Here is a 21672-nt window from a genome sequence, read left to right as displayed (position 1 = left end):
AGAGGAGAGACCTGAACAAACTGTGGTAAACAGCATTTGCATTTAATTACCTTTTCTGAGATTAATGTCTGTAAACAGGAATGAGACTGAAAACTCTGATTTATACTTGAACTGAAATTCCCTTACTTACATCAACAACTTTTGTTACTGCAGAAGCACAACACTTGCTCTTTTTAGAAAGGATTTTTAAGAAAATAAGTTATATTGACATTGGCTTCAAAATAATACTGTAATTACTTCTGAAGTGACAAATGATTCTCCCAAAGGGAACACAAACTGGCTGCTGAAGATGTGTGTTTATTGCACTAAATATTGACCTCAGTTGCAGATCAAAGTAGACCACTTGTGACCACCTATACAAGTATCATTTAGAACTTAATAGTATTACAGCAAGATAAACTGCTAGTGACATCAAAAGAGGCAATATTCCCAGGCACCAGTAGAGGTTAGGGGTGGACCTGCTGGAAGGCAGCAGTGCAGAGAAGGACTTAGGAGTTCTGGTTGACAACAGGTTGATCATGAGGCAGCCATGTGCCCTTGTGGCCAAGAAGACCAATGGTATCCTGGGGTGCATTAGGAAGAGTGTGACCAGCAGGTTGAGGGAAGTTTTCCTCCACCTATACTCTGCCCTGGTGAAGCCACATCTGGAGTACTGCATCCAGTTCTAGGCCCCCCAAGTTTAAGAAGGACAAGGAATTACTGAAGGGAGTCCAGCAGCAGGCTACAAAGATGATGAGGGGTCTAGAGCACCTTTCCTATGAGGAGAGACAGACCTGGGTCTGTTCAACCTGGAGAAGAGAAGGCTGAGAGGAGATCTCATTAATGTTTATAAATATCTCAAGGTTGGATGTCAAGAGGATGGGAGCAGACTCCTTTCAGTGGTGCCCAAAGATAGGATGAGGGGCAACTGGCACAGACTGAAGCACAAGAGGTTCCATCTGAATACGAGGAGAAACTTCTTCACTTGGAGGGTGACAGAGCACTGGAACAGGCTGCCCAGAGAGATTGTGGAGTTTCCTTATCTGGAGACATTCAAAACCTGCCTGGAGACATTCCAGTGTGATCTGCTCTGGGTGAACCTGCTTTAGCAGATGGTTGGACTAGATGACCTCCAGAGGTCCCTTCCAACCTCAACCATTCTGTGATTCTGTAATACTAAACAGTGAGCCAACAGACCAGATCCTGCCAGCACTGTTAGAGTTCTGGCAAGTTTTAGCAAACAGGTTACAAGGTGATAATGCCATAAAGTCGCATGGAACCTATTCTGGTCATGCAGTTAACACTATTAAAAGTCATTGACACACTATGCTACTCAAAGTGAAACCCTCTTCTAATGATCCTTCTCATGGGCAAACTAATTGTACAACAGTCAGTGGTATAAAAAAAGTTAATCTAATTGTTGGTTAAAAAAACCAACAAGATAAAATACTGCTCCAAGTCACACATCTTCAGGCATTACTGAAATTACTGAGACAGATTTGTACAGACAAATACAAAACTGAGCCTGCAAATCGGTAATTTTCCTCTGTGGCACATATGAGTTGTGGAGGGTTTAGATTGCAGGGTGATAATAAAACCCTGGCAGATGTATTGTTAATCCCCTCTCCCCCACCACTTCCCCCTTTTGCCCCTTCCTCTCCCCCCTTCCCACTCAGGACAGGCAATCGGGACGGAAAGAAGGACAGAGTGAAGAGAGCTGGAAAAAATTAAAGATGTTTTACTAATGCTATTAATAAGAATAAAGAAAATAATACAAAATATACAAAACCAATCTTGAAAGTCTCAGCAACTGCAGAGCCGGCAACCAAAGTCCTGGATTAGACTCTGCAGCCAACCGGAGCTGGATTCAGTCTGTCACTAGGCCTCAGTTTGCAGGGACGACTAGCAAGGCCCTTTCCTAATGTTGGCCATAAGCAGAAGGGAAAAAGGAAAGGGAAAAAGGGAAAGGGACGAGATCCTCTTGATTTCCCACTTTTATATGAAGTATTCACGTGAATGGAATGTTATACACAGTTGGTCAGTTTCTTGGTCACCAGTTTCTCATCACCCCTCTTGCAAAATGTCCATCCATGCTTATCAATAAGTTCGCATTCCGTTGCTAGGTTTACCAAAACATGTGTCTGGTTCTCCAGGAAAATGAAGCTAATATGAAGGCTTTAGCTGACAGGCAAAATCACTAAAAGAGAAACTTGTTTTTAACAAAACCAGAACACGGGTTTTCCCTGAATTCAAGGTTAGCCAATTTGGAATGAACTGTTGGCTTGTAAAAACAGGTCCAGCCCATGTTTTATGAAATCACATGACATTCAGAAAGAGCTCCCATTATCAGGAAATATACTTAGGTACACATATATACACATATATATATATATACATAATATATCCTGTTACTTTGTTTCCAATAATGCTTTATTTTTAATAGCTGCAAATATCTCACACAAGCAACAGTAATGAAGCAAAACTACATGCTTTCATCAAGTTTTACTTCCACACAAACATTTCAGTTTCCTGCTTACCCAGTGCCTCTTTCAACATGAAACATGGTAAGTAAAGAACTGAAATCAATACAAATCCTTACCTATGAACAAGTGTATTCTTCAGACCACGAATTAGATGCCGTGCAATGGTTTTCACTCGAGGTGTGAGAATTGCTTGAGAAACATGGAAAGTCCCATAACGACTTCGTTCCTCCAGAGTGGTCTCCAGGAACTGTATCAGTTTGTGCACATTGGTTGTATTAGCCCATGGTGCTGGCATTTTATTCCCTGGCCACAGGAAGGCATATTCCCGGAACAAAGGGTAATGGTAGAATATGAGAACCTAACAGAAGAAAAAGAGAAAGGAAACCCCAAAAATTCACAACTACGTTATTTGTATTTAAACAGGATGTTGCATTGGTTTATGCTTATATGGTACTGCGGCAGCTAGCATTAACAGTGAAAAGAGGACCAAGCAAAAAGAAACTACTCCTGAGTTACAAGTGTCAGTAAATTTGTTGCACTACCACCAAAAGAGATGGAGATCACTTTGGCTAGCTGGGAGGACAGAATTGCTTCAGGCTTTAGAGGTTATCAGTTTAAAATGAAAAAGTTGCCAAGATTATACTGAAATGTCATTCAAAGAATTCAGCTTAAAAGCATTTCAAAGCACTGTCGGATAATATTACATTCCTACTTGAAGTTAAGGATTTTAGCAGCCTGACCATCCTCTGCATCACTCCTATTAAGTGGCTGAAGCATACTGGGCTGACGGGCATAACAGGATTCCACTCACACTTACTGCATGAGATGCCCAAGTCAGTAAAACCTCTAAATCAAAAGTCAGTATTTTACACCTTGTAAGGTGGTTCTGTATAAGAGGATAGCTTAAAAATGCCACACTTTATTTTAACGCCCAAACTTAGAAATGATTCATTTTGGATCCTAGCACTGACAGCATCAGTTCAGAGGAATTCCTCAAAGCCCCATGTATTTTTACAGTTTAAGAATTATGTGCCACTGCTGAAACCCTGTTCTCAGTTTGTGTGTATGCATAGGAGCAGCTACAACAGAGAAGAGGCATTTCATCTTGCCACTACAGATCTGAATGGCTGCAAAGGAGCTAAGAAATTCTGTACCATACCTTTGTCATGTTACAGCTTTTATGCTTCACTTGGTCCAAAAAGACAACAGTTTATCAAATCCTTATAAACACAAGCCAGCACAACATGCTCTTCCAGAAGAGAAACACACTTGTAAGGAGCACAAGGCCCAGAGGATACTACCATTTAATTATTGAACATGCTTGAGGACAGTCTAGGCACAATCAGGATAGAGGAGCTGTACATAAATGGAAGGAAACATGCAGATCTAGCAGGCTTTAAATTGACTGTCAGCAGCATCCCTGGTCCAATACCTCTGAGTGGGGACCACTCTTAACCTTTTGGGTTTGAAAAACACCACACCCTTTCCCTACCTGGTGTTTCTTTTCCCACATGTACTGTAACGTCACATCTTCTACACATTCAACAGAACAAAGTTTGGATTCAAATGCTGAGCGGATTCTGTTGATCAAGAAGAAGTGATGGCTGTCATCCATGGCGTAGAAGTGATTGAAATCCAAGAACACTACTTCCTTGGGGTGCTGCTCAAGAAAGGTGTTAATCTCCTTCAGTCCATCCCATACTTTAATGCCAAACAAGCCATGTATGAAGTAAATCTCTTGTCCTATTTCCCCAGGTTTGGAAGATACACGAAGATCAAAGTAGCGGATTCCACCTTCCAACTGCTCTTTGAAAGTCAGATTTTGAGTCACTGACCATTTCTTCATGATCTTCTTAACCAAAGAAATTCTGGCCAAACGTTTGATGGCTGTGGCTTGGTCTGGTCCCACAGGAGATTTCTCATCAACCCAGTAGCTGAAAGAATCATGTGACCCTGGAAACAAAAGCCAAAATTGTTTAATTTTAGAAGACTGACTTCCTCAAGACACAAATACCCATGTGCCCTGTAAACTGAAAAAAAAGTCCTACTTGCACAGTAGGGTCACACAACAGTTATGCTCAAATGTGTCTTTCAGACTAGACTTTACACCTTAATTTCCCCCAACTGCACAACAAGAGCTATGCTTGAGGTTCTCAGTTTGAACTGTTTTCATGTGTGAGCTCTCAATTTCAATGCAAATCATGACCATAAGACAAACATCACTGGCAATGGGAAATGTCCTTCTAACCTTCCTTCATTTACAAACTAACAATCTACCTCCAAAGCTTTCCCAGAACCTAGTACACCACTGATCTGAGATGAGATTCCAGCTTTACTGAAGAAATCTGAGGCTTTATTTTTCCTTCTACCCGATAAATCCAATCATGACATAATACATCAAAGTTCTTGGAACAGATATCTTTATTCATGTGAGGGCCAGAGAGATTCATACATACATGTGCCTTACCAGCACATCTCGCTTTAGCCCCAAGATGGTAAATAAATGATCAGTAGTTTGAATGGTGGGCAACAACCAGTTGAACTTACAGGAGAAACAAATACACCACCAGTTACTGTGTGGTTAGATACCAAGCTCATATCAAACAAGTTCATGAACATGATCTCCCCATTCTCCTGGAAAAGCTGGCAGCTGATGGTCTGGATGGGTGTACTCTGCGATGGATAAAGAACTGGTTGGATGGCTGGGCCCAAAGAGTTGCGGAGAATGGAGCCAAATCCAGTTGGCAGCCGGTTGTAAGTGGTGTTCCCCAGGCCTCAGTATTGGGGCCAGTTCTGTTTAATCTCTTTATCAATGATCTGGATGGGGAAATTGGGTACACCCTTACTAAGTTTGCAGATGACACCAAATTGGGTGGGAGTGTTGATGGTAGGAAGGCCATACAGAGGGATCTGGACCAGCTGGATGATTGGGCTGAGGCCAATTGTATGAGGTTTTAACAAGGCCAAGTGCCAGGTCCTGCACTTTGGTCACAACAACCCCAGGCAGTGCTACAGGCTCGGGGAAGAGTGGCTGGAAAGGCACCTGGAGGAAAAGGATCTGGGGGTGCAGACTGACAGCTGACTGAACATGAGCCAGCAGTGTGCCCAGGTGGCCAAAAAGGCCAACAGCATCCTGGCTTGTATTGGGAATAGTGTGGCCAGGAGGACTAGGGAAGTGATTGTACCACTATACTTGGCACTGGTGAGGCCCCACCTTGAATACTGTATTCAGTTTTGGGCCTCTCTTCATAAGAAGGACACTGAAGTACTAGAGAGAGTACAGAGGAAGGTGACGAAGCTGGTGAGGGGTCTGGAGCACAAGTCTGATGAGGAGCAGCTGAGGGAACTGGGGCTGTTCAGCCTGGAGAAAAGGAGGCTGAGGGGAGACCTTATCGCTCTCTACAACTACCTGAAAGGAGGTTGTAGCATGGAGGGCGTTGGTCTCTTCTCCCAAGTAACAAGTGATAGGACAAGAGGAAATGGCCTCAAGTTGCACCGGGCGAGGTCTAGATTGGATATTGGGAAAAAATTCTTCACAGAAAGGGCTGTCAGGCACTGGAACAGGCTGCCCAGGGAAGTGGTGGAGTCACCATCCCTGAGGTGTTTAAAAGATATATTGATGAGGTTCCTAGGGACATGTTAAGTTATGGTTGGACTCGATCCTGAAGGTCTCTTCCAAACTTAAGTTATTCTACGATTTATGTCTTTTACCTGGAAGTGTCTTTGAGTGACCACAGGTATGGTGAATATAAAATCTACCAAAAAGTATGACCTATCAAAACCACCAGTCCCTGCCAAAATAATTCATGTCCAAAGCAGTTCCTGTAACACAACCTGTATCTTGGCAGAGAAACTGCATCACCAGTATGAAATTTGTGCTTACTAGAAAAAAATACCTCCAACTGAAAATTCAGTAGTAAATGGAAGCAAAACTGAGAAATAACAAAACTCCTTCAAAATAACAGCTTCAGAATCAATGAAACACCACTAGCTTAGCTAACAGAACAAAGAGTAATGGGACAGCATCTCAGTTTACACTGTACCAGGGCAGCATAAAGCAAAGATGGGCAAAAGCTGATCTACCACAGCATTCCAGCCAAGAAACTGCAACCGCTCCAGCCATGGAGCTTCCCTGTGAAGCTCCAGCCATGAAAAACACATCAGGAACTTTAACAGCCCCGCTTTCCTTTTTCCTTCAGGACAGCAGATGGGTTTCCCCACTAAGTCAAACCCCACTCTCTTCCTGCACCCTCACTTTGCCACAGTACAGGGAAAGTATCTTCACCCCACTCAACACAAGCATCTCCTCTGCCAGCTGCCCCAGGGCACAGTGACCCTGCACAGAGCTGCCAGCACCTGCCTTTTCCCTTCTTGCACACCCCAGGGTTTCCGTCCCTGCTCCTGGGAGAATACTTTTCCAGAATTTTCTCCTCTATCTCAGTCCACAACTCTGTTAAAAAAAAGCCTAATTTATGATCTCTAATGTTAAGACAACATTTGAGGTGTCCACAGCCATCTCTACTCAAACCTTTTATTTGTGTATTAATGCTCACTTGAAGACTGATGTATTTCCTGTGATGCAAGGTCAGAGCAGTAAACAAGATTATGACCTCAAGTGGATCATCTTGTCAGGATTTTCTTAATCTAGATTGAAGAACAGACTGTGCACAAACCAAACATCAGTCCACAACAACCTTAAATGTATCCTTTTGCCATTAATTTCAACTAGTTCAAAAGTACTGAAAAGGAACCATGAAGTTAGTTGTCAAGATTACAAGCTTTGCAACCAATTCTAAAAAACTAATTCCAATCAACTCTTCATGAATTCTTCAGTCTTTAGAAACGCGTGCCTCTTACGTGGCTTTCCATTCAGTTTTCTAGAAAAAGAGTGACAAGTAATAAAGCTGATTTTTAAAATGTCAGCTTAAGAAACTATTTAGTACATGTCACAGTCAAGTACATGAAAATGCAGCTGTCAGTTTTGGAGTTACACATAGATATCTTTCCCACTCCCAAAGGTGTAAACCCAAACAAAATACACAATCAAACATCTAGTGAAGACATGTCAGAAGAAGTCATGTTAAGCCTGGCTCATACTGCAAGCTTCAACTCTGACACATTTGAGTTTCATACACCTCCCCATACAGCAGAATGAGCCTTTCAAGCTTCTACAATATTTGGAAAGTAGATTTCAATCATGAGGGGGTTTTCTTCTGCCTCTGAATGAGTTACTTTGCACAAAGAAGTTGGGGGGGTTGTTTTCCTTTGTGTGGGTGTTTTTTTTTTTTTTTAAAAAAAATTTTCAATCCTAGGCATTTTCATTTCTTCCTCTAGGTCACCACAGAAAATTGTTTAACATGCCAGAATAAGGCTAGAAGAAACATTTAATTTTGATTTTAACTAAGGCTGTGCAGCTGTCTCTAGAGAGCTGTCTGTAGAAGTCATTCACACTATTATGCTCCCTCAAACAGTGTCACTGATATTATAAATCTGACTTACAAAGGAACCACAATTTTATCTGGCAAATATTTTGTTGTCAACTCCGAGTTGTCTAAGCAAATCTGAGCCAAGAAACAGCTTGTTTTCCTAAGTCTGACATAACTTCACAGTTAGAAAAGCCTTTCCTTTGCAGATTGTCACATACAAGGCACATTTAAGGACAAAGAGCCAATTTCTCCTTGCACTATCACAAACCAAATTCTATTTGTAGTTCTAGAAAGAAAACAAGCCACAAGAACATTGCAACTTTTTCAACACATACTTTAAGAACTGCACTCCTTAACAGGGCAGCTGCTATTTGAGAAACTGAACTACATGTGATATGCTTCTATAGCTAAAGAAGATCACAAACTCCTGCCCTGTGGCTCTGCTTTAAAGCCCAGGAAATTGAACTTCTCACTTACAATGAAGTCAACATGTATAACTAGATATAATCAAGCAGAACATGAAAAGGAACATCTAAGAAACAAGCTCCCCTCTTCATAGTTGCTAGAAGACTACCTCCTAATGATAACAGGTGACCATCATCAATACTGAGGCTGGAAAGACACAGCAAATTCAGTTAAATTTTCAGTGGTCATTTACACAGGACTAGCCACCAACTGTGAGAAATATCTAGGCCAAACCTGGACCCAGAACATTTTTACTTCAGGAAGAAAAAAAAGCAAACTGAAAGCCTGAAGCAACAGCACTAGGTATTTGTTGGGCTGAGGGGTGACAGCAAGGTGAGGATCCATGTCATCCACCATGCCCTTCTTTAATTTAAGATCACAGTGTTATGCTACCCGCTCAGTCGCTAGCTTTTAATATAGCTTAGCTGTGATGGTAAGCTACATGCTAAGCTGATTGCATCATGATGTCAAAGTAATCCCTGCTCTCCTTTGCTCTATCCCCAAACTCCATGAAAGGCCTAGCCAGTCTGTAGCTATGGCAAGAGCCAGTCTGGTTGCTGATACAGCACAGCTTCTTTTTGAAAAAGTGTAACCTAAGCCTACTCAACTCCATACAATTTAAAAGGCAAAGACCTACATGAGAAGCACAGAGCAGAGCAGCCCCATTTTGTTAGCAGCTCAGTGTTAGAGCTGCTAACCACATTCTCAGTTCATTACTAACACAAGGATGTGTGAAGATATTTAGATCCCATAATATTGTACAGTAACAGCTACATGGCCAGCAGTTTCCAAACAGAGCAAGCACCACAAAACTCTCATAGCAACATATACAAAAAGAGTCTTTTCCATGTTTTAAAAAAAATCCTTTTCCATCTGTGCTCCCCACCATCCAAATGGCATGCATGTCTACAAGTTAGACTAACCACTTTTCTCAGGGAAACAACCTCAAGAAGTCTTGTCAGCAAGACATTTCTGATACTACCTGGCACCTTAAATATAAATAACACCCTATATTAATTCAATAAATCCATTCCTTAAACCTGTTGACTGTGAACAAACCAACTTATGAACCTAGGTATTTATAACCTACATCTTACAGACTGAGAAACCAAAAGGCACAAAAAAGCCAAACTTTATTGTACTTTAGGCAAACAGAGGCCAAAAGCCCAGTCTAAACTGCCTCAGGAGCATGTTCTTGCACATGCACCACACTTCTTGAGTCACTGTTCACAAGAGCTGATTAGCATTTGGAATGCAAATATTACTGAGCTGCTCCAGTGACACCGCATCTGGTGCTCAGCCCTTCCCGAAACAGGAAATAAAACAGAGATGATCTTGCCAATTGCTTCTAACAGGCTGAAGATGCAAAGCATGAAGCCACAAGCATTAAGTTCAAGCATGAAAGAGGCTGCACATTCACGGGAAAAAAATAGGGGACTGCTAATCAGCTGGCAGGTCTTGCAGAACAACAGACAATGGCTGCTCTATTTTAGCTTCATTTCTTGCATCTGACAAAGGTTGGAAGCTTCAAGGAAAGCAGACACATCCCCTCAAATGCCCAGATATTTAACTATCAAAGGCTATGATACAGTTAGAATAGTATTAGAGAGGTATCTTCCAAACAGCAGATTGTTAAAATGATGGATAGTCCTCTTAAATTTATTCCAGTAAGTACAACTGTGGATTAACTTTTGTTCATATCTTTAAACCTCTTTTTAGTCTCCTTACACTAATTTCTCAACTTAATTGTATGTTAAACAGATCACTTCTCAATTCAATTTGTATGTTAAACAGATTGCATTTAACTGTTCCAGATGACTTTTTTGTTGAAGCCTTTGTGCCAATTGTTAGAAAGCAGCCTTGCATCATCACACCTGGAAAGTGTAACCTAAGCCTAAGTGTACATCTAAGTGTAACTCTCCAGTGTGTATTTGTCAGACTACTCAAGTCACAGTCAAATTAACCCATGGTGTAGCTCAAACAAATGACACTCATCAACAAAATGTTAAGTCTTGAATGACTACAATTAGTACCAATATCACTTCATATCTTCTGTTTCTACATCAGTATTTTCTTTATATACAGTTGCAGCACACAGATAGGAATGAGCATCATCTCAAACACTTGTAAATTGACCTTCAAGGGATCTTAAAAATATGACCACATGGGATGCAAAGTGCAGAGATCTTCTAACTTCGAACATACTTGTGCACTGCCAATTACTTGCAAATAAGACAAGAACTCTTTTTTTCAAGATACAAGCATGTCTACTAGCACATCATTAGCCTCCTCACTTGCAAGGCTGTGGAACAGTCAAAAGCAGCAAAGACATTTTATACAAAAATTGGATAACTAAGAAACAACAAATGAGAACACATGAGCAGGAGAGTGTACTGTCAGCAAGTTTCACTAGATCAAAATAATTTCACTTGATCTTCACATTAATGAAATATTAACAGGATGAATAAATGCAAGAAAATCTCTTGTCTTCTGTTAAACATTTGCAAGAAGCAAGGTCAATATACTGTACCAACTGCCTTAAAGGGTCATTTATGGTCAAAGAATCACCCTAGCTGTATTGACACCAAACTTCTTAGAGCAAGCTTTCCTCACTAGACAAAGTACATTCCCCATGTATTACAAAACACCACACATGACATAGCATAGCAAGCATTACATAGCCAAGACATCTAGAAGTACAGTAATCAAGTTGCAAAAAAACAGGATGCAAGTGCTAGCAAGTTAAGGGTGTCCCACAAATGGTCTTTTAAACCAAGTGTCCTGTGTGTGCCAGAATGAAGGGAAAAAACCCAGGATGAACAAAAGTGCCTCTCAAAGCCCAAAAGTCCTCAGGATTCAGGTCATTAACAATCCAGCTTTTCCAATCAAAAGATTAACATCTTAAAAGCTCTTCACTAATGAAAAGTGAATCAAATAGTTCATATTCATTTGCCTAACAAAAGGAGAAAAGGCAGGAATAACAAACATCCTGTTGATAATTTATTATCTAAAACTTTTTAGATTATTATTTCTATTTTAATAGAATCCTAAAAGAATCCTTTAGGTATTCTTAATGCAGTCTCATTAGGGAGGACAAAGCCTAGTACAGACCAAATCCTCTTAGGAAAACTTCCTCTCCCTGTCAAAGAATTACCTTGATTTCCCTCACTGCCTCTTTCAGGGTGGGAAGAAGAGTAGGGGTGAATAAAAGGGGTACAAACAGAAAGGGGCTGCTTAAAACTCTCTCAGACATGATATCACATGGCAGTTTGCTCTTCTTTATAGCAAGGAAGAGTCTGTTTGGCACTGGTTGGAGTTACTGCCATTAAGCGTTTTTGTGATTTAGCAATGACTCCCCATTTACCAGCAACCCCAGCTTGCTGCACTGGGAAAGCAGAAAGTGTCAGGACTTCTATACCATTTCAAAGCCTGAATGGATCCATCTGCTCTAAAGTGAAAAAACTCTTCACTTTAGAGTCCTGTATTCCCCTTTCATGACCACTCAGAACTGTGGAGACCAAGGGCTTATCCTCTTCTGAGATGGCTCTAGGAAAATCTTTTTTTCATTACACATACTTTCCCTTGTTTTACATCTTTTATGGAAAAGCAGGCAAACCGAAACTTTCACACAACAGAGGAGAACAACCACCATTTATATCAACATTATGATTAGTTTCCTCTGTTTGAAGTAAAACTTATTTACCAGGCAGTTAAGTCACTCTCTAGGGCACAGATTTTAAAAAAGACACAGAAGGCTTTTCCTGATTAAAAAGATTCAGATCTTCATATACTGTCTAAAGAAAGTTGGGTGGCATTTCAAGAACAATTTGATTTTGGCTAAACAAATTACAGCAGTCCTTTAAAAAGAGAAACCCTAATATGTAAGGCTGGCTTTTCCAGGGAAACTTCTGCACAGATCCAGTTTCTGCCACACCAGTTCATCACATAGGGACCTAAAAAGGTAATACTTCCATTAGGTATTTTCATCAGTATAGCAGTCCAGAGAGTTTAACAGCCTCTCACCAACAAGACTTGAAATTTGCAGATAAAATGAAGTAAACTACCAAGGTAGTAAAATAGCTTCTCCTTTTAGGAGAAGTTCCTCCTGAAAATTCTGCATTCACAGATCATCTCCAACATCACCATACTTATGCAGATGTTTTCGTCTAATGGTTGGTAGATGCCAATTAAATTGGGAGGGAGAATAAAGCCTGGTGAGTCAGCACATTAACCTTATATATTAGGCTTAACTATGGGCAGGGCTGGTAGGGCTGCTCCTCATTAAGACTGCCTGCTAGCTGTATTTGTAAAGTTCTGTTTTCCAGGGCTGATCATTCTGTAGGCCTTTACCACTTAGATCAACACCATTACGTTTCTGCCTCAGGCTTTTTGGGTGATCTTCTTGGCAAACAGCGGAAACAGTGGCATGTTGTAGTACCAAGTTTCAGCTACAGTCATTCTGACAATACCATGAACAAATGACGGAAAGCTACTAAATTAAAAGTTAGTTAGAAAGTTAATTTTTCAAGTGTGTGTGTGTGTTGTGGGGAGAATCAAGCAGCGTGACAAGTGCTGTAATTTGGAGGAGAAGATCAACATCTATTTTAGAAGGCCAGGGACACATCTCTTCTCAGCGATCAGTGGAAAAACAGAGACATTTCAACAACTATTTCAGCTCTCCCATATAATCTTATTTTAGCCATATTTAAGCAAATATTATTTTACCTTAAAAAAAAAGCTTCTGGAACTATAAAACTCAGGTTTTCCATCAGTTTTAGCTACCTATAACCCAGCATCCCATGGTCAACTCTCCACCAACCGTCCAGCTTGATACAGGCAGGAGCAGCATCATGTTGCAACTGTTCCGCATTTCTAAGCAATGAGATCCTGGCCATCCTTCCACATACCTTCAGAGGATGAGCTAATACATGAGAAGATAACAGAGAAGGCTCTGTGCACCATCAGAAGCTATGACTGAAGAGCTGCTCTACCTCTCCTCAGATGTGCAGGCTGCTCTGCCCACGTGTTCCACACCAGCCAGATGCCCTGCCTAGCATTACATACAGCTCTAGGGACACCAGTTATCTGAAGAACTAACTTGTGGTGGAAAAAACTTCCTTAGTGTTTTGAATCAGACTCAGATGTACCAAATTTGACCTACAAACATTTATATTTCAAGACTTGGAGAAAAAAAACAACAAAACAAAAACCACCAAACAAAACAAACAAAAAAAAACCTTTACAATCTAGGATATGAATTGTTATTAACTGACTCCTTCAATATTGTATATCAAAGTACTGAACTACAACATTTTACTTTTTCCAAAATTTCTGGGTTTTTTTCAGCTCTCTTTCCTAGAGACTCAATTCAAATTGAATTAGTTCAGATTCAAATTAAGTCATTTCCGTAATTATTTCCTCAACAGCAGGTTAACTAACACTATATGAAAGAAAATACAATCTCCCACGTTTTCTAAACATGGCCATCCTACATCTTCATTCCTACCTACATCTGCAGTACTGTGACACACCAGGTTAACCATAATGCTCCCTCAGGACAGCTGGATGCTTCAGCACCTCTCCTGGGGTTTGTCCAAGCACACAAGCAGCTTTTGTGGGAAGCTCTTCTGGCAGGAATCACTTTTCAAAGAATCACAGAATCACAGAATCAACTGGGTTGGAAAAGACCTCAGAGATCGAGTCCAACCCTTGGTCCAACTCTAGTCCGTTTACTAGATCATGCCACTAAGTGCCATGTCCAATCTCAGTTTAAAACCCTCTAGGGACGGCGAGTCCACTACCTCCCTGGGCAGGCCATTCCAATGCCTGACTACTCTCTCTGTAAAGAATTTCTTTCTAATACCCAGCCTAAATTTCCCCTGGCAGAGTTTAAGCCCATGCCCCCTTGTCCTATTGCTAACTGCCTGGGAGAAGAGACCAATCCCCACCTGGCTATAACTTCCCTTCAGGTAGTTATAGAGAGCGATGAGGTCACCTCTAAGCTTCCTCTTCTCTAGACTAAACAACCCCAGCTCCCTCAGCCTCTCCTCATAGGTCTTATGTTCAAGTCCCTTCACCAGTCGTGTTGCTCTTCTCTGGACCCGCTCCAGCACTTCAATGTCTTTCCTGAACTGAGGGGCCCAGAACTGAACACAATACTCCAGGTGTGGCCTCACCAATGCAGAGTACAGGGAAAGGATCACTCCCCTTGTCCTACTGACCATGCTATTTTTGATACAGGACAGGATACCGTTGGCCTTCTTGGCCACCTGGGCACACTGTTGGCTCATGTTGAGCTTCCTGTCAATTAGTACCCCCAGGTCCCTTTCTGTCTGACTGCTCTCCAGCCACTCTGCGCCCAGCCTGTAGCGCTGCAGGGGGTTGTTATGACCAAAGTGCAGCACCCGGCACTTGGCCTTATTGAACTTCATCCCATTGGAATCAGCCCATTTTTCCAGTCTATCCAAACCCCTCTGCAGAGCCCTCCTGCCTTCCAGCAGGTCAACACTCCCTCCAAATTTGGTGTCATCAGCAAATTTGCTGATGGTCTCAATCTCCTCATCTAAATCATCAATAAAGATGTTAAACAGGACTGGACTCAACACTGACCCCTGGGGAACACCACTAGTGACTGGCCGCCAGCTGGATGCAGCCCCATTCACCAGCACTCTCTGGGCCCGGCCCTCCAGCCAGTTCTTAACTCAGCGTAGAGTACACTTGTCCAAGCCATGGGCTACCAGCTTTTGCAAGAGTATATTATGGGAGACAGTGTCAAAGGCCTTGCTGAAGTCCAGATAGACCACATCCACGGCTTTCCCTTCATCCACCAGGTGAGTCACCTGATCATAAAAGGAGATCAGGTTGGTCAGACAGGACCTGCCCCTCCTAAACCCATGCTGGCTGGGTCTGATCCCTTGTCCATCCTGAAGGTGCTGTGTGATTCCATTCAGGATGATCTGCTCCATAACCCTGCCAGGCACCGATGTCAGGCTGACAGGCCTGTAGTTGCCAGGGTCAGCTCTGCAGCCCTTTTTGTGGACTGGGATAACATTGGCCAATTTCCAATCATATGGGACCTCCCCAGTGAGCTGTTGGAAGATGATGGAGAGCGGCTTGGCAAGTTCTTCTGCTAGCTCCCTCATCACCCTAGGATGGATCCCATCTGGTCCCATAGACTTGTGAGGATCCAGATGGCTCAGTAAATCACCAACTATTTCCTCCTGGAATACAAGGGGCCTATTTGGCTTCCTATCTCTGTCAACCACCTCCAGAGATCAGTTGTCCTGAGGGCCACCTGTCTTACTGGTAAAAACTGAGGCAAAGTAGGTGTTAAGTACCTCAGCTTTCTCCTCATCTTTGTTAGCTATATTTCCTTCAGAGTCCAACAGAGAATGGAGGTTTTCCTTGCCCCTCCTTTTGTTATTAACATATTTGAAGAAGGACTTTTTATTATCCCTGACAGAATTGGCCAAATTAACTTCAAATTGCACTTTTGTTTCCCTGATTTTTTTTTTCTGCATGATCTAGCTATTTCCATAAATTCCTCATAAGTAGCCAGCCCTTTTTTCCACAGTCGGTAAAGTCTCTTTTTATTTCTGATTTCATTCAAAATCTCCCTGTTTAGCCAAGCCGGTTGTCTTCCCCGCCGGCTAGCCTTTCGGCACACTGGTATAGCCTGTTCCTGTGCACTCAAAACCACCTGCTTGAAGCATGCCCAACCCTCCTGGGCCCCCTTGTTTTTAAGCATTGTTTCCCAGGGTATGCTCTGAACTAGACTTCTGAATAGGCAAAAATCTGCCCTCTGGAAGTCCAGCGCAGAGGTTTTGTTAATGGTTCTCCCTGCATCTCTGAGTATTGAAAATTCTATTATTTCATGGTCGCTATGCCCCAGGCGGCCTCCAGCCACTACATCTCCCACCAGCCCTTCTCTGTTTGTAAACAGTAGGTCTAGTGGGGTCTTGCCCCTGGTAGGCTCATTTACCAGCTGATGAAGGAAATTGCCCTCTATACACTCCAGGAACTTCCTAGACTGCCTCTTCTGTGCAGTATTGAGCTCCCAGCAGATATCCAGCAGGTTAAAGTCACCCACAAGAACAAGGGCCATCGATTTTGAGACATCTGCCAGCTGCTTGTAGAATAATTCATCTCCTTCATCATCCTGGTTGGGCGGTCTATAACAGACACCCACGAGGATGTCAGCCTTGTTGGACTTCCCCCTGATTCTGGTCCACAGGCACTCAACCTTGTCAGTGCTGACCTCAAGTTTAACAGAGTCGAGTGACTTTCTAACATATAAAGCCACCCCTCCACCTCTCCTACCCTGCCTATCTTTTCTGAAGAGCTTGTAGCCACACATAGCAGCACCCCAGTCATATGAGTCATCCCACCACGTTTCTGTGATGGCAACTATGTCATAGCTTTCCTGCTGCATGACGGCTTCCAGCTCCTCTTGTTTGTTGCCCATACTGCGTGCATTAGTGTACATGCACTTCAAGTGGGCTGCTGATTTCCCTCTTAATTCAGGCTTTCCATCCTTAGGCTGATCTTTGGAGAGCCCAGTTTCAATCCCTTCCCCCTTCAAACCTAGTTTAAAGCCCTCCTGATCAGCCCTGCCAATTTATGGGCTATAGTCCTCCTGTTCTCCCTAGAAGGATGAAGCCCATCTGATTTGAGGAGACTAGGTACCACAGAGCTTGCCCCATGGTCAAAAAACCCAAAATTTTGACAGTGACACCAATCCTTAAGCCACCTGTTGATGAAATGGGCTTTTCTGCTCCTCTCTCTATTTAGCTCCTCATCCATCCCAGCTAGCACAGGAACTGAGGCAAATATCACTTGTGCTCCCATCCCATGAACTGACCGACCCAGTGCTTTAAAGTCTTCTTTAATTATCTTGGTACTTCTTCTGTTGATGTCCTCGCTGCCAGCTTGGACTATTAACAGGGGATAGTAGTCTGAGGGCTGAATCAGCTCTGGAAGTCTTCTATTAATGTCCCTCACCCTGGCCCCAGGAAGGCAGCAGACCTCCCTGTGGGATGGGTCTGGGCAACATATAGGGCCCTCTGGAAAGAAAATCCCCAAGACCACTATAATCAACATCAAAAAGCCTTCCATCAGGTTAGCTTGCCGAATGCACTCATTTACGCTTGTAGGACCAAACATCCACCAATGGAGGAAAATGGGAATTCTGGTCATTTTTTTAGGTGAGGGGAGATGGGAGGAACAGAGGAGGGAAGGGAGGAGACAGAAGTGGCATTTAACTAGCTACTCGTATTATAAAATGGCATCCATAACTATTCTGGGTGCTCCTGCAAGAAGAAGATTACTTATCCTCCCATATATCAGTGGATCCTTATCCAAGTAATCATTAATTTCCTCTAAAAGGAATGAAAATCAACACTGGGGAAAAACTCACACCTATCCTGACCAAAATCTGTGGCCAATCAAGAAATGCAGTTTGATCAAAACCAGCAAGTATTCCTTCCTGTTATGTCATGGTTCTTAACTATTCAAATACAGAATAACCCAGGCGAGATTAAGTAAACGGGTTATTACAAACACCCAAACGAAAACAGAACCCCCTACTCTTCCGCTCATCATATTCATCCAGCAGCACTTTGGAGGCTGGACTAATAAAACATTCAATAAGCAAATGCTGATAGCTGGCAGTTAACATCTGCTAGACTGCCTTGCTGTCTCAAGACAACAAGCACAAGCTTATCATGATCTCAAAGTGCATCTTGAGAGAAAAAAGCGTTTCAGCTGTCCTAACACAAGTATTCATGTAAAAGCTCAATCAAACTGGAAAGTTGTGCTGTATCTTCAGAAGCAGAGAGACTTCTCAGACTTTAGCACCTAGTTTATTGTGATACTGCCAAAAAATACTCAGAAAGGCAAGCAGTCAAAGTGAAACCATAAGAACTGGACACACCATGGTGCTATGAATTATCAGCATGCAGGTACAAACAAGATGCACGTTAGGCTTCTCCAGCAAATTCATTAAATAGCCGATTTACTTCAAAAGCAGACTAGTGACAGCACTGCAGCTATTTCTCACATTCCATTTCTCCACGGGAAAAGAAAACTAACAGACACAGATAAAGAGATGACCAAAGAAAACAGTGTCTCAGTTGTACATGATTTCATGAAATTGTTTGAAGCAAAGCAGTGAAGACATACTGTAATTTACAATACATCACCCTGCCAAGGGTCATATGTTCACAATCAAAATCCTTAAGAGTTCATTTTTAAACCCACATTCAAAAAGGATTAGTCTGGAGTAAAATTAAGAGAAAACCCTCTCTAGTTTCACACAAGGTCACCAATTTGTTGAAGATGGTTCATTTGTTAACTATATTGTATGCATGTAAGTTGACGACATTTTAGTTACTTGATATCTGGCAATTTGTCATTGAAAAGATTCTGTCTCTCAACACATCACACAGGAAACCTCATCTCTTTTTCTTGAGCAAGACTACGCTAGCTTATTATCTAGTCTACAGCTCTTCCAATAGAGGTAACAGAAAAGTCTGAACTCTGAAACTGGCTGCACCCAAACCTTGGAAGATGACCCTGAATTCTTCAAAGTCTCTCCTCTGTTTTGAGCACAGAGTTAAATCTGCATGTAAATACCAAAGCTGTATACCTCATGAAATACCTGTCTTAAACATTACTTGTAACCAGTCATTTCTAAAGACTGAGGAAATAATTATTTTCTCTGTCCTCACGTAGCATGTTTCACACAACATGTAACAGCTCAGGGAATCATAGAATAGTGTACGATAAGAAATAGCCCCAGATGTCACAGCTACCTTTTTTAAAGCCATGGAAAACAAGTGGATCTGAAAGCAAAGCTGTGTGCAACAGATAAAGATGCAGAACTCTACATAGACCATCTTTAGCCCCAAGAGAGTTACTAAGACTTTCCCTTATATAATACCATACGATGAATTAAATCTGAACAGTTTATTTTCTGTGTATACTATCGTTTCACTTTAAATAGCCACACATCATGCCAACTTTTTTTAAAAAACTATCATTTTATGGCCTTCAAAGGCTGCATTTTGCCAAAGTGCAACTAGGTTAAAAACCCCCCCAAAACCAACTAATCAAACACAACAACCACCACCAACAAAAAAGCCCCCAAAAAACAACACCACCACACCCAAAACACAACCACAACCACCACCAAAACCACAAGCCAAACAATGTTTAATGCTGACTTCAAATAAAGTTTAAAGGTTTCAACTGCTCTGGCACATTCATTGGAGTTCCTTTGCTACTCCTATGCACAAAGAGTGGTTGGGAGGAAGAAGCTGGGGGGGCGTGAAAATAAAAAAGAAGTTGAGTCCCTCAATCTAGCAGTGAAAACAAATGCATCTGGAGATGGACAAAAACAGGCCACACCTGTTATATACACATACAGTTATTAAGCACAGACAAAAAAGCTTCTCATTTGACCTCAAGCCTCCCTTTCATCTCTCTTTTGGCCTTCACTGCTGTTCAGTATCTGTAAACAGATGCCTCAACTGCAACCAGGTTTGTACAATCCTATCCTTGCACACTGTTAGCAACATCACTGCAGAGCCCAAAAAGGCCCCCAAAACTCCACATCTACCCAAGACATTTTTTCCCTACTCAAAGGCTGCACAAGGTATGTACAGGAAAAAGGCAAGAAAATACAGCAACTTGAACTACAAATACACGTACACCGCAAGCTTTTTCAAATAAACACTACTCATTTTAAAAGGTGTGGCATTACTGAAAAAACTTCTCATTTTTTTGTTCTTCTGCTACAAACATTGCACAAACATTTTTAAGTGACAGCAACAACACACCTAGCACAAATCAGTATCATAACCTTCTGTAAACAAAGTTTTACAGCCCTTAGACTGCTATAGCAACAAAAATTTGATTTATTACTGTTCACTAAAACACAGAATGAAGTTTCAAAGTCTGCAGCCACTTCAGATTTTTATGAACACCAAACTTTCTTTTTGTTACTCCCTCCCTGTTTATAAAAATGATCTTGCCACTGTTAAGGTGGGGGGGAGGTGTTACTTTTGATTAGAACACCACATTTCAACTGTATCAAGCCTGTATCACTAATGACCAGTCTAACATCCAATATCAGAATGAAAGGCTACAGTAGTCACCCCTAAAAATCTTCTCTATTGACATCTACAAGCAATACTAGATTTTTTGCTATTTACAGATAGAAATTCTTCCTATTACTAAGTAACTTTAGGGTCACCTGTTGTCTTCCTCATTTGTCAGTTTATCCATCTGTAAACCAGAAGTGATGACACTCAGCCTTACCGATTTGTTAACACAGAAGCTCTGTGCTGGATCTGGGAGTTAGTTATTTTAAGTTCTGCTAGGGAAGGGGGACATTTAGTAAGTATTCACAGTATTTTAGTGCCTTCATTGTAACATCATACATAGGGGTACTTCATGACGGTGCTGTGCTCTTTGACTCCCTGACAAGCTATATGCAGGTTCGCCTACAAAAGGCATTTCTATTTGATGAACCTCCAGCTGTTAAATTCAATGCAAACAAACCTTCCTTCCTACCTGCTTTCAGCCTTGCTTAAACAACGTTAAAACCTTAAAGAGGACCTCCAGGGATCACAGCTACCTTTTCTTAAAGACAATGAAAACAAGCAGGTCAACGGGTTAGAAACTCCCAGCTGTATTCATAGAAGATTAAGCGCTCCTTCCCCTCCGCAACGGACGGGATTCCTGTCAGCCCTTATCCGCGAACAGGCGCTGATGCCTGAGGACAGACTTTCCACACGGCCACCACAGCTGAAGCAAACACCCAACCTCTGTCCCCCGAGCAGGGACAAACACCTCCGGGCAAAGCCTGCGGCGACAGCCCCGGGCACAACCGGGCTCGGCACAAGCGCTTCACCAATGGGGAACACGAGGCCGCCGACTCCCCCCAGCGCCAGGCCCCGGCGGTGAGGACAGGCCCCAGCACCCAAACAACCCCTGCCAGCCCCGCCCCGCCGCCCTACCCGGGATGGCCAGGTTGGAGAGTGGGTAGGAGTGCAGCGCCGCCGGCAGCGAGCCCATCCAGTCCGCGTTACTCTCCGCCATAGGCCCCGCGGCGGCCCACCGCCGCCGCCGCCGGCCGCCTTCCCTCCCGGCCGGCGGCCTCATCCCCGGGCTGGGGAGCCGGGCCGGGCCGGGCAGCGCCGGCTGAAGGGTCGGCGGGGTTGGGCCGGGCTGGGCGGCCCGGCCGCCTTATGTAACAGGTGCGGCCCGGCCGGGCGCGGCACCTTCACGGCGGCCAGCCATTGGCTGTCCGCTGCTCG

The 21672-nt window shown here is 42.7% G+C and overlaps 1 protein-coding gene across 1 annotated transcript in view; it reads right to left on the bottom strand.

Moving 5' to 3' along the window:
• The window catches only part of PLCXD2 (phosphatidylinositol specific phospholipase C X domain containing 2), a 28818-nt gene extending 7157 nt beyond the window's left edge, over nucleotides 1-21661 (bottom strand). The window contains exons 1-3 of the mRNA XM_065076174.1: nucleotides 21373-21661; nucleotides 3955-4415; nucleotides 2579-2820 (exon numbers count right to left, since the gene is read on the bottom strand). Coding sequence (XP_064932246.1) covers nucleotides 2579-2820; nucleotides 3955-4415; nucleotides 21373-21517 — 848 coding nt within the window. The 5' untranslated portion in view covers nucleotides 21518-21661. The remainder of the gene's footprint in view (nucleotides 1-2578; nucleotides 2821-3954; nucleotides 4416-21372) is intronic.
• Nucleotides 21662-21672: the final 11 nt, after the last annotated feature.

The sequence above is a fragment of the Columba livia genome, chromosome 1 (assembly GCF_036013475.1).
Source record: "Columba livia isolate bColLiv1 breed racing homer chromosome 1, bColLiv1.pat.W.v2, whole genome shotgun sequence".
NCBI lineage: Eukaryota > Metazoa > Chordata > Aves > Columbiformes > Columbidae > Columba > Columba livia.
This window is presented reverse-complemented; position numbering and strand designations above follow the sequence as displayed.